Source organism: Pteronotus mesoamericanus, unplaced genomic scaffold (assembly GCF_021234165.1).
Source record: "Pteronotus mesoamericanus isolate MK-2021 breed Mesoamerican mustached bat unplaced genomic scaffold, CSHL_Meso_final contig_56, whole genome shotgun sequence".
Lineage (NCBI taxonomy): Eukaryota > Metazoa > Chordata > Mammalia > Chiroptera > Mormoopidae > Pteronotus > Pteronotus mesoamericanus.
In genome coordinates this window covers 32,413,688-32,426,186 of record NW_026555201.1, presented here as the reverse complement: position 1 = coordinate 32,426,186, position 12,499 = coordinate 32,413,688, and the positions used below count along the sequence as shown (strand labels likewise).

The 12,499-nt window shown below is 49.2% G+C and overlaps 1 protein-coding gene across 1 annotated transcript in view; it reads right to left on the bottom strand.

Moving 5' to 3' along the window:
- PLXNC1 (plexin C1) overlaps nt 1-11,300 on the bottom strand; it is a 145,654-nt gene extending 134,354 nt beyond the window's left edge. Inside the window, exon 1 of the mRNA XM_054580215.1 lies at nt 10,120-11,300. Within this exon, the coding sequence (XP_054436190.1) occupies nt 10,120-11,205 (1,086 nt within the window). The 5' untranslated portion in view covers nt 11,206-11,300. The remainder of the gene's footprint in view (nt 1-10,119) is intronic.
- Between the last annotated feature and the right edge of the window lie 1,199 nt (nt 11,301-12,499).

The window sequence follows — 12,499 nt, the reverse complement described above, 5'->3', positions numbered from 1 at the left end:
TGAGCCCAACACAGAGCCTGGCACTCCACTAAGTACGGTGGGCACTCCACCAAGTTGCAGAGTAGATCCCCAATTCCTGACTCATTGCCAACTGCCTGCTTAGGGACTCTTTCGGGGTGTCTCAAAGGCATCTAAAAAGCAACAAAAATTAAACTTGTCTTTTAGTTGGTTACCAATACCTCTCAATTCTACTTCTTAAAAAGCAATTTCATCAGTCCCTCCTCTCCACCCTCACGGCCGCCACCTCGGTCCAGCTCCTCGGCTCCCCTGCATTCCTGCGATCCGCAGAACCCGTCTGTTTCCTCCACAGTTGTCTCCATCACTCCGAGCAGGGCCACACTGCTTCTTGCCTGGACTTCTTCAAGAGCATCCTGCAGGCTTCCCTGCTTCCCCTGGGGCCAGTCTCTCATCCATTCCCCACAGGGCAGCCATTATTTGGGAATTCCAATCCAATCATTTCACTTCTCTTCAAAGACTCTTCTATACTTTGAGGAAAAAATATCATCCCCTTCCAGCAGCCCACAAGGCACATAGGATGGAGCTGCTGCTTCCTTGACAACCTCCTCCTCTAACACTCTTCCCTCCCTATCTCCCTTTACTCAACCATACTAACCTTTTGTTCGTCAAACTGGCCAAGTCATTCCCTCCTCTGAGCCCTTCAACTTGCTCTCCCATCTGATAGGAGCGCTCACTTCCCGGCTCTGAAGACATCCATAACTATCCGTTTTCATCTTCTTTGTGTCAACTCAACCCCCATAAAGGAAACTTTCCCCAACACCTGTTTAGTTCCTTCACAGCCCCAGTCTCAGCCTATGCCTCAGTTTCCTCATCTGTAAAATGGAAGCAACAATATTACCCACCTCATAAGGTTGTGGTAAGGATTAAATGAGTTAATATTGGTAAAGTACTACACTTGGTACATAGTAAGCGTGAAGTGCTATCACTTTCATATAAAAATAACTTCTTTATTTATTGCTACATGTTTATTGCCTACTCTCTTTACCACCAAGAGAAATATTTTTGCACAGTGCTTGGCACATAATAGGAATTCGAGAAATTATTTGTTTGAAACAATGGCTGCCCTTCAACAGTTGCTTTGCCAGCAATCTTGATGCATGCATTCTATCTTCTGAGTAACCTTCCTAGACCACGGCCAGACCGTGTCTGCTTACAGCCCTGCCGGTGTCCTTCATCAGCCCCAGTGATGTTTTCACACCCTGCTCAGCACAGTTCTGGCAGTTCCTTTGAGATGCCCCCGGGACAGACATGCGTGGGGTGGGGCAAAGTGGTAGGGTTCTGGCAACTTCCCAAGCCCTGCTTCATCCTATGTCCCAGCTGGGTGGCACTGGCCTCACCCAAAGCAGCAGGTCAATGATGAGTTACTAATCTTTTTCTCACATTGAGCTTCCGGTTAAGATTTATTTGAAAGGCCAGGTTTGGAAAGTCTGAAAACAACTGATCATCAGGATAAAATCCAACCACCTTTGCCTGTCTCATTAAGCCCTTCGCCATCTGGACCTGCACACTCATTTCTGGACACTCCCCAGTTGGGTGAGCTACCTGCGGTTCACAAGCTTATTCAACATCCACTTGTGCACAAGCTGTTCCCTGTCTCTACAACTCCCTTCCTTGCCTTCTCCACTTGGCTCAAAGACACAGCTCAGCGTCCAGCCTCTGAAGCCTCCCAGATCCTCCCAGGCTGAGCCTGATGCTCCCTGTTGGGGCTTCCAAGGCATTTTTCTTTCTTACACCTGATGCACTTGTTTCGCTCTCGGGCCGTAACAGCAGGGGCGGCAGAGTACCACGTGTGGGCCAAGTCTGGAACACCTGTTTTTTTCCTAATGGCCTAACACAAAGGAAGAATTTTATATTTTCAAATTTAAAAAAAAATCAAAGGAAGAATATTTCACAAGTGAAAATTAAATTAAATTCAGATTTCAGTATCTAACATTTTATTGGAACATCGCCCATGGTTGCTCCCACACTGCAGTGGCAGAGTCCTTGTCACAGAGACTGGATGTGGCCTGCCAAGGCTAACATACTGATGATCTGAGCTTCACAGAACAAGTTCCTGACCTCTGCCTAAAAGCAATGGCCCTGCAGTGGGGCAAGGTTTGCTGGGGTTAAATCCCTGTCATAACTTCTCCAAGGAGAACACTATGTGTAACTACTGAGTAGACAGCACTGATATAAAAGTCAACCGCAGAAACTGTAGAACATAAGTCACAATTTCTGACAGCATAAAAGTTTTAATAATATAAAGCTATTAGCATAAAAACTATCTGGTTTTGAGAAAGTATAAAAATGAGTATTTTCATCAAGATAGAAAATTAAACGAAAAAAACTAGTAGCACATTTTTTTATTACAAAAAGAATCTTACCACTCTCATGCCCCTGATCCCACAGACAAGTGAGACCCACGATGCCTACAAACCATTCCCCAGCAGACTTCAGGATTTCCCACAGCAGGCCTCAGCCTTCATCAGCTATGTGCTACCATATATCCAGGGAAGGCAGAGGTCATCAAGAAGCTCAAAGGGAGGTAGAGATGGTACCATGTTGTGGTCAACAGGGTGCTCACAGCGCAGCTCTTCCATCATTCCATCCTAAGAGAGTCTTCCCTCTGGGTCTTCTAGGGCATCACATGATTCACTCCCCTTCTCCTGATTGGGCCAGGGGTCAGTATCTGCACTAAGGACAACACATTGCTCCTCTGACTATTTCAGTATCAAGAGGTCAGTTGGACACAATTCTCTTTCCTGGTGAGTTGAATTAACTAATATAGAAAGTCGTTGCCAGTGGGTAGCCAAAGTAGAAGGGTAAATTCTATGGAGGAGTACAGTGGGGATCAAGGTAGGCTGAGGCATGTTTGTTCAGGTGGAAGGGCTAAGTGGCAAACACTTGAAGAAGCAGAGGCCATTTGGTTGCAGGACTGAGGGAAGCAGCCATGCTAATCATGTTGACAATGAAACCTTAGAATGAGCATTCATCACTTGCTGCTGCTAAGCTCCTTCAAGCTGCCTTGAGTCTAGAACCTCCTCCCAATTCCATCTCAAGGAGCCCCATCCTATTACTATTAATAATCAAAATGGTGATGATAGTAAATACATACACAGCATTTACTATGAGTCAAATAGTGTTCATTCTAGACATATTAACCCATTAATCCAGACAATAAGCCTAGGAAACAAATAGCATGCCTATTTATAGTGAAGAAACCAAAGCACAGAAAGGTTAAATAATTTTCTCACAGTCGCACAACTGGCAAGTGGCAGCTCTGGTCCTAGCTGACCTGGCTCCAAAGTCTGGGCATGTAACCACTACACAGTACTGCTTCTACTCCTAGATTTCCATGTAATTCCATGGGTTTCTGCCCACTAAGTCCCCCACCCTTTTATTTGAGCTTGCTAAGTAGATCTTTGTTCATGCAACCAACTGTGCCTGACTAACATAGAAACTGATATTAGAATGGCTGCTGCAAAGACCCTCAGAGAAAATTTTCACATGTGGGACTGGTGCTGGTGTACAGCAGAGTGAAGGACTCTGGCAGTGTCCCCCACATCCTGGAATGAAATGCACATAGACTGTTGTATGCAAGAATGAAGGGGCTAATTAAACTACGACCTATAGGTTCTTGAGACTCAGACTGTAAGATCAAAAATGGAAAGGCTTCGAAGGTTTTTTAGGTATTCCCTTTGAGCAATTAGAAGAGAATGACTATAAGGTAGTTGCGGACTCTGAAAAAAAAAAGACGCATACTAAGAAAGGCTCTCAGTGGCTTAACTGGTCTCAGATTTTAAAAACAGAGCCTAACATTTCTGCACAGGGGCCTCTAACACAAACTGCACTTCAGGGAGAAGCTGGCACTGAGCTGCCTGCCTGCACTGTGTTTCTGCCATCTGATCTAGCCCTTATAAAGGAGGTCCTGGTGACCTCTATCTACCAATAGGACTGAGGCTTTCCCCATCCAATCAGAGTGGCACAGCTATATCCCCATCAGCTTCTTCACCGGCTCCATTCTGACCAATCAGGACAGTGCCTTTTAGACCAATTGAACTGGAAGGATTTGGAGTCCTCATTTGCATAAGGACAGATCAAGCAGGAACAAGAGGTGGGAACCTCTGTCTATGCACCATATTTTGCCGTGTATAATGTGCACTTTTTGCCCAAATTTTTGAGGGAAAAATAAGGATGCGTATTATACATGGGTAAAATGAAAACATACCATGGGTATAATAATCCCGTGTATAATGTGTACAAAACGTGGGTGTGCATTATACACAGCAAAGTGCTGTAAGTCGGCTCGCCCATGGCTCTGGGAGTGCATTTTCCCTTTCCACTGAATACTGAAGACTGTTTCCATGGCTGGAGCTGAACCACCGACATCTCCCTGGAGCAGAGCTGTCTAGTTGGAGAGGGGTCTCCCCTCAAGCCCTCCTAACGGTCTTCCTGTTTTCACAGCTGTGCTGCATCACCATTGAGCTGTTTGCTCTGAGTAAAGTTTCTTTCTTCACCACTCCCCAAATTGGTAATTCCTGTTGGTGTTGAATTGACACCAATAGCCATTAATTAATAGAGTGAAATGAGTTGGTTATTTTTATGGCCCTATGTAAAACGGCAATAGAAAAAAAGGACAAGTTTTTATCCCAGGTGCCTCAGCTGGAATACAGGGAAAATTGTGTTACCTTACAACAGTGTTTCTAAAACCCAAGGGTATGTTAGAACTGCCTGGAGGGCTTGTTAAAACACAGACTGACAGCCCACACTCAGAGTTTCTGATTTAGTAAGTCGGATGTAAGGCCCAGGAATTTGCATTTCTAACAAGCTCCCGGGTGATGCTAATGCTGCTGGCCCAGAGACCACACTCTGGGAACCCCTGCCCTACAGCATAAAGCTCTTTCCTCTTGTCACTGAAAGACCTGATCATGCAGAGGATTAAATTTTACCATAGAAGTTCCAACCGTGCTGGGTTTGTACAGCCAAAGTTAAGCCCCAGATTGGCAAGCCCAGAAGCCTGGCTATTCCAATGACTGGGGATTTCTGGGAAGAGCCAGAGGAATGGAGGGTGCCAGAAAGCCTGGGACTGGGAGAGAGAGGCCTGACACATCAGACAATAGGCTCTAGAAGTGCTTAATTGTCTTCAACTTCATTTGAAACAATTTTTGTACATTGTATTGTGACAGCTGTCCTATCAGCATGCATTTTTAAAAAAACATCAAAATTGGTGAATTTTTGTGTAGCCATTTTAATATTGAAGATGGAAAAAGATACGCAATATTTTTGATGTGTTATGCTTTATTATTTCAGGAAAGATAAAAATGCAATTGAAACGCAAAAAAAGGACTTGTGCAGTGTATGGAGAAGGTGCAATGATTGATCGAGTGTGTCAAAAGTGGTTTGTGAAGTTTCTTGGTACTATTGAAGTTTTGGCTAAATAATTCTTTGCTGTGGGCCTGTCCTATGTACTGGGAGATGTTTAGCAGCACCCCTGGCCTCTACCCACTAGAAGCCAATAGCAGGAAATACCTGACATACTCAAAATATCCAAATCAATACAGTTGTTGGTGAAAATGAAAAAATATGTCTTTTATGGAAAATAAGAAACAGACTTTTTGGCCAACATAATATAAACCTGAACAGAAAGAATGCCAACACTCTCTGGAAGTTGGCAGCTTAGGAACTACAACACTCCCAGAGTGTGAACTTTAGGTGGTCAAATATGCAGAACTAGAAACTCAGGTCCCAGTCAAGGATTATCTGTTCTATCCTAGGTCCACAAACCGCTGATCGTATCTACACCAGAGAGAATTGACACCAGAACCCAATATCGGTGCTGCTGGACTGTTCGTGACAGTGTTTAAGAGCTCAGGTCCTCTGGCTGAACCACCCAGATTCTAAAACCTCTGCCATTTACCAGCTGTGGAACCTATTAAACCTCTCCAGGCCTCACTTTTCTCATGTACAAAATCATAATAACTGCAGTCCTTGCCTCATTGGATGACTGTGAGAATCACACAAAAATTAGGTCTGCAAAGTGCTTAACACAAAGCCTGGCTATGATAGCTATCCAGTAGAGAGCAGCGATGATTGCTTTTTCCCCTCTAAATGGGTTTTGGGCTTTTAAAATCCACTCCTGCATATCAGATATATATATGAGGGTAAAAGTCACCATCTAGTCTATAGATTACAAAGTGGCTAGACATGATCATAACAGAAACTAAAGGAGGAATAAACATGACGGGAAGACTGTGGATTTTGAGGTCAAGAAGGCTGCACTGCCAAGTGACCCCGGGAAATCACTTCTGCACACAGTGGCTAGAAGTGTCTTGGGTTACTATCTGTCAGAGAACATGTGAGCGTTCTGTGGTTGTCTGCATGAGTTAAATTATGTCAGCTTATGTGGAATTATGTGAGTGTGGAAGAAGGGGTTACGTCTCCCCACAAGGGGTAGAATGAACTAGAAGAGCCAGTCCTGTTGGCCAGTAGGATAAGAAAACATAACACTCTCAGTGTCTACAGAGAGGATAGTCATGATGTTTAAACCACAAGCAACCTCAGGACCCAACTAAGGCAACCAAACAAATCTGGAACAATCCGACATCAAAACTCAGGTATAAACACTTTCTACAAATGCATTGGTGTGCCAGGAGTAGCTGGAGTTCAGAGAGGGAGGGAGTTAAATTAATTAACTTGTACATAATTTAAATCATTCATTTAAAAATATTAACCTAAACAAACAGATATGTTATGAAATAGAATGAAAAAAATCACATGAACTTTTAATACACACTTCAAGGAACACTCTACAATCTCAACACCATACTTTAGGGGAGGCTGGCTGCTGTCTTTTAAATGAAGGGACTTTCAAGGGGAGGTTTGAGAAGTGCCACAGTGGTGGGAAAAAATGCACAAGTAGCCATTGCAGGACCTGGGTTTAAGCTGGGGGGGGCCCGACACCTGCTGTTCTCTTCTTCTGAGCTTCCTCATCAGGTAAATGGGACTGCTCCTCACAGACTCGGCCTTAGACTTGATGGGCAGCTCAAAAGAAATAATATATGGCAAAGTGCTGTGCATACATTTCTTAGGATTATTAGATGATTATAATTGTTATAGGACTGTTATTATTGTTAAGGTCTACAGAAATCAGCTGCCTTGGCATGTTCACAGGCTGAAGCTAACCTGATGGAGTTGTGAAAGGGGGTTCAAAGTTGGTGGCAAGGCAGAAAAAAGTAATGGCCCAGTGTGTAAAAGGCTGAGGAGTACACCACCGTTACCCAAGCATTCCGCAAACGATTTCTAGCAGGCGAGGCCAAAGGGGAAGACAACCAGCCACATGTGATAAGAAGAAAATCAAGAAATGAGAAAACACAACCCAGTCACTCCTGTCACTTTGCTACCCATGGTTGATAAAAGATGGAAAATCAGAGCGAGCCATCTAGCAGGAGAGGGAGAAGGCAAGCAAATCGAGGCACTTGTGCCTCAGTGCCTGTGGCGTGCTGTTCAAATGACGGTTCTTAAGGAACTGCTGTTGGAATCTATTGAGGCTCCCTCTAGAGTGTTTCAAGTCTGTCTCCTCTTACAGGCACCTATAATTCAGCATGCCTTTTCCAAAACACATTCAAACCTGAGAATGCAGAACAAATGCCATTCAAATGGCATCATTGTTCTTCATGACAAGCAGATGCCATGACCCCATTAAATGGGGTTGCAACTTGCCATTGTCCTTTCATTGGCAAAATCAGTGGCATCCACCATAGAGCATGGCTTACACTAGCAGGCATCAGACAAATGTTTGTTGAATGAAGTATCTTATCTGCTTGTTTACTAGGTTAGAAATTGTCAGCTTTTTCATCAAAACTATCACACTTTTTTTCCACTCAAATCCCTCTTGAAATTCAATTCTATTAAGGCTTTTTAGTGCATACTAGCAGCAAGACATTTACTTAAATGAAGGAAGAAAAAAACAAAAAGCAAAACTCCAAGCTCCCACCTGTGTAGCCATGACATGCTATTGTTTGAACCAGAGTATATTATTTAACTTGGATGACAAGCTCAGGGGGTAGAGACCGTGTCTTTCAGAACACATAGCTCTGAGCACACTGGGAGTTCTCAATAAATAACAGCAGCAAGAGATGCTGTGGGGGGGACCTCTTTTAATTATTTTTTCCAATTCCAGATTTTTGGCAGCATATGTTTATCCCTTGCTTGATGTCCAAGGGGCAGCTCTCTCCCAGAAGCTCTCTGAAGATGATAAACAGCTCTCCCACTGCCCCTTCCCCTCCTCATCCCAGCACAAGTAGGAACACCTCATCGAGCCAAAATGTGGATTCTGAGCGCATTCAAGAGGCCTGCTGAGTTTGGAAGGAAACTAAGTCCTCCAGGACCCAATGGGTAGAGAGACGCAGTCAAGAGAAATATTTTGGCTCCACACATCTACACAGCTGTCAGATGGCAAAGCTTGGACTTCCCGTTATTACCTGCTGGGGGCCTCCGAGCTGTCTTGTCGTTAACCCCAGAGACCAAGTCTGCCTAAAGCTAAACACAAAGTAATATTTGGTGGTATTTTCAAGTCTTTCAACAGAGGAGTAAAAGGCAATAATTTTTGCCCAACTTGAACTATTACATTATAAAGATCTAATAAGGACATATTAAATATTAAATTATATGTGTATAGCAAGATGAAGTCCTTTATGATACATTATGTGCCGTTTATGCTTTAAAAACAATTATACCAGTAACTAAACGAAGGCATTACGTGTGTGTGTCAGCGCACAAGTGATAAGCAAGGAGGAAGAAGCAAATGACCATTCTAAGGGCCCTTACAAAGGACCTCGGGTTTTTTCCCCCCTGAATAATAGGGCTAATATTTGGTAAGATGGGTTTTGCAGAGAAAGGGGTGGGTGAGGCTGGGAGTGTCTTTTATACACATATTAATATACCAGAGGGCCAATGCTCCCCTGTATGCTTACACCAATTGTACCAACACATTTTCCAAGTGGAGACTTCTCCCCTACCTCTCTGACACATTTTATACCAAAACAATGGCAACACCTGTAGCCATTAATTTCTGCTCTTTGATTTCTGTCCAGTTATAAAGGAGGCTCTCAGCAGGCTCCCCTCTCAGGAGCCATATGTGGAGTTGATGTGCCAGCAGCCTTGGAAGGAAAACAGCCTCTGAGAAGTGCACAATGGCTCCATAATCCCCATCAACTGGACCCTCTTGAACCGCTGCTTTATTTTCCAGTCAAAGAAATGCCAGTTTCAAGAGTGTCGCTGTGGCTGCCCTGGGAACCCAAGGGAAGCTTGTGCTGTTTGCCCGGTTGGGTAGAACAGAAGGGTGGTGCCTCTGAACCCCACGATTTAGTCAGGCAACCTGGAGCCCAGAAACTGCCTGTAGCACCCCACGCTTTCTCTTGCTCTCCCTTCTAGGGAGAGGCTTTTACCCACAAAACCTCCTCTGCCTTCCCAGTCTCTCTCTCCACCTGGAGACCACAGCACACCCTCAGCCGAACCACAGCCCCGCCCCCTTGCACCCTGTCGCGCCCAGGGTTCTGTTCGGCTAAACGGGAGCCTCTCTTCCAGGCTGTCTCTGCCCCGCGTTCATCAGGCTACCAACTCTTCAGACCATGTCACGTGTGTGACCGTGGTGGGGGACACAAAGCCCGGGGTGTGGCGGCAAGTCCTTTAGGTTCAGTGGCTTCTCTGCTGAGGGCACTATGTTTGGTTACCATGTTGAGGAAAGGGGTCAAAGCCACATGCTTGCTAAAACCACACACCTAGGTTAGCGATTAGGGAAGGGAGGGGTGGGGCTGCTTGGGGAGGCTCAGCCCCAAACAAACGTCTACGTTTAGGCAGAGAATGATGGCATTGGGATGCAGTCACGAGAGTTTTGAGCCTAACTCCTACCCTCTCCACCTCCTTTTTGCACTGCTTTTGGGGACCTTGGGCCCTACTTTAGAATCTCCGAGGCCTCGCAGACCGTGTTAGAACGGCCGTCGGGCGGCCCCCGGGCTGTGAATCCCGGGACCTGGCGATGCCAACCCGGTCTCCCTTCCGCTCTGCCTCGGCGGCGGCACCCCAGTGGGAACGCTCCCGGCAGCATCCGGGAGCAGGACTTACGCAGTTCTGTTCGTTGGGCTCGAAGTCCCACTTGCAGCTCTTGGCGCGCACCTGGATCTCACTCATCCTGAAGAGGCAGAGTGCCGTGGTGGCGGGCGAGCGCTTCTGCTGGCCCTCCCCGGTGGCCGCGCTGAACACGCCCGCCCAGATGTCCAGGGCCTCCACCAGGCTGGAGGAGAGGAGCAGGCGGCGGCCGTGGGGGTGCCCGTGGCCGCAGTCGAGGGCTGCCTGGCCCTGGAACTGCACCTCGGCGCTCTGCGCGATGCGCGCCATGCTGGGCCAGCCCGTGGCATCGCCGCTCGTGTAGTTGTAGGGATAGTAGGGAAAGTAGACGCTGGCGTTCCAGAGAAAGGCGTCCACGAAGTGCAGGCTACCCGCACCCCCTCCGCGAAGCCTGAGGCGGCCCAGCTCCTCCGTGGCCAGGCTGCGGCGCCCCTCCGTGTCCTTGATCGCGATGGCAGTGTCGCGGTCGGACGCTGCCGGGTTGCAGCGGCTCGCCGTCTCAGTCTCTGGTAGCACGTAGGTGGCGGCCACAGCTAGGTACCAACGTTTCTCTTTGCCCGCACGGTAAACCACGCCGGCCGTCGAGCCCTGCGGGTGACAAGACACCACCTCGGTGCCGTTGCGCAGGGAGCTGAGGCTCAGGTTGCCCAGGGGCCGAACCTCGCAGGCGCCTCGGTCGAAGGTCCAGCCGGTGAGCAGCAGCCCCCCGGGGCCGGTCGCCCCCTCGCGGTAGGGCAGCAGCAGCTTGCTGAAGCTGCTCCCGGGCCGGGGCCGCGCGGGGGGCGCCAGCGAGATGGGCTCTGTGCAGTTGCCCGCTTGGTCCCGGTACAGACGTGAGAGGCTATGCTCCAGGCTGTAGTCCAACTGGTCCAGGCAGCTGCCGCTCGCCACGAACACTCCGTCCTCCCGGCTCACCGCAATGGCTCCGATGGCTTGCTCCGACCGCCACACGGGCTCGTCCGCGCCCTGGCCGGGCGTCGCTAGAGCCAGCAGATAGGCGAGCAGGGGCAGCGGCGCGGCGGGGCGTGAGGGGCGCGGGGGACGCGGGGGGCGCGGCGGTGCCTTCCTTTGGGAGACCTCCATGGGGATGGGGGGGTGCCCCCGAGCAGGGCGCGAGGTGACGACGGCGGCTCAGGCGCGCGGCAACGGAGACGCGGGCGGCGGCGGCTCCTGCGCGCGCTCGGGCTCCCGCGGCCGCCCCATCCCCGCTGCTCGCCTGGGAAGTAGAGCAGGGAGGGCTGGCGCGCGGCGGGCTCGCTCCGGCAGCCTGTGCAACGGCAGCGGCGGCGGCGGCGGTGGCAAGCCCTGCGCGCTCCGGCGCCGCTTCCTCCTCGCCCTCCTTCTCCGGAGAGTTCCTCTGTGCAGCGCTGGCGCTCGCTGGGAGGCGCGGAGTGGGAGGAGGGAGAGCGAGGCAGGCGGGAGGGCTGGAGAGGTTGGGTGCGCTTGTGCGTTTCACTTTCCCATTGTGAAAGTGGGATGCAACTGGCCCCCTTCCTCACCCTCTTCCTCCTCCGCCTCCTGCCCGCCCGCCCTCCCTCCACGCCCATCTCCCCTCCCCTCTTGATTCGGTGAGATAGAGAGGAGGGAGGGTTCATAATTTGGGTTACTATGTAGGTGGCCTCTTTCATCTATTCAAAACAAAGCTGAACCGCCTGCCGCTGCCGCCACGGCCGCCACCATCGCCCCTTGGCTCGCCCGGGGCTCCCAGGGCGCGCTAACAGTGCACCGAGCGGGTTCCCGCGCGCGTCCGCCCGCGGGGCTGCTCCAACGCTTGGGTTTTGTTTACGAGAACAGCGGGCAGGGATGGATACGCAGGGCACAGGGAGCGAGGACCCCGGGCGCCAGGGTGTTGCAGCTGAGGTCCGGAGCTTGGGCCAAGGGGAGGCTGCGACGACGACTGACAGGTGTGGAGCGGCGGGAGGGAGACCCCGGAAGGCGTGCGGGAGACGTGGACGAGCTGGAGGCTCAGGGGATCGAGGCGCCCCTGTCGGGGGTTAGATTTCCCCTGTCAGAGGAGTGAGGGGGTGGGGGGAGGAAGACAGGCGCCAAAACACTGGTTCTGGACAGTCTCCGGGGCTGGAGCTCCCATATTTGAAAGGGTTCTCCAATCTCCCTTGGCAACGGAGTCCCAGACTCTCAAACCTAGCACTTTGAAAGTTCTACTCACCATCTGACCTAATATCATGCCTAACATTTATTGAACACTTACTATGTACTGGGTGCTGTTCTAAATTCACTACATGGATTAAGACTCATTTAATACCCATAACAACCCTATTAATTTGTGACTATTATCCTCATTTAGTAGTAAGGAGAATGATCATGGAGAGCTTATGGGACTTGCTGGGGAGGGGGGATTCCTATTGCTCGGTAAACG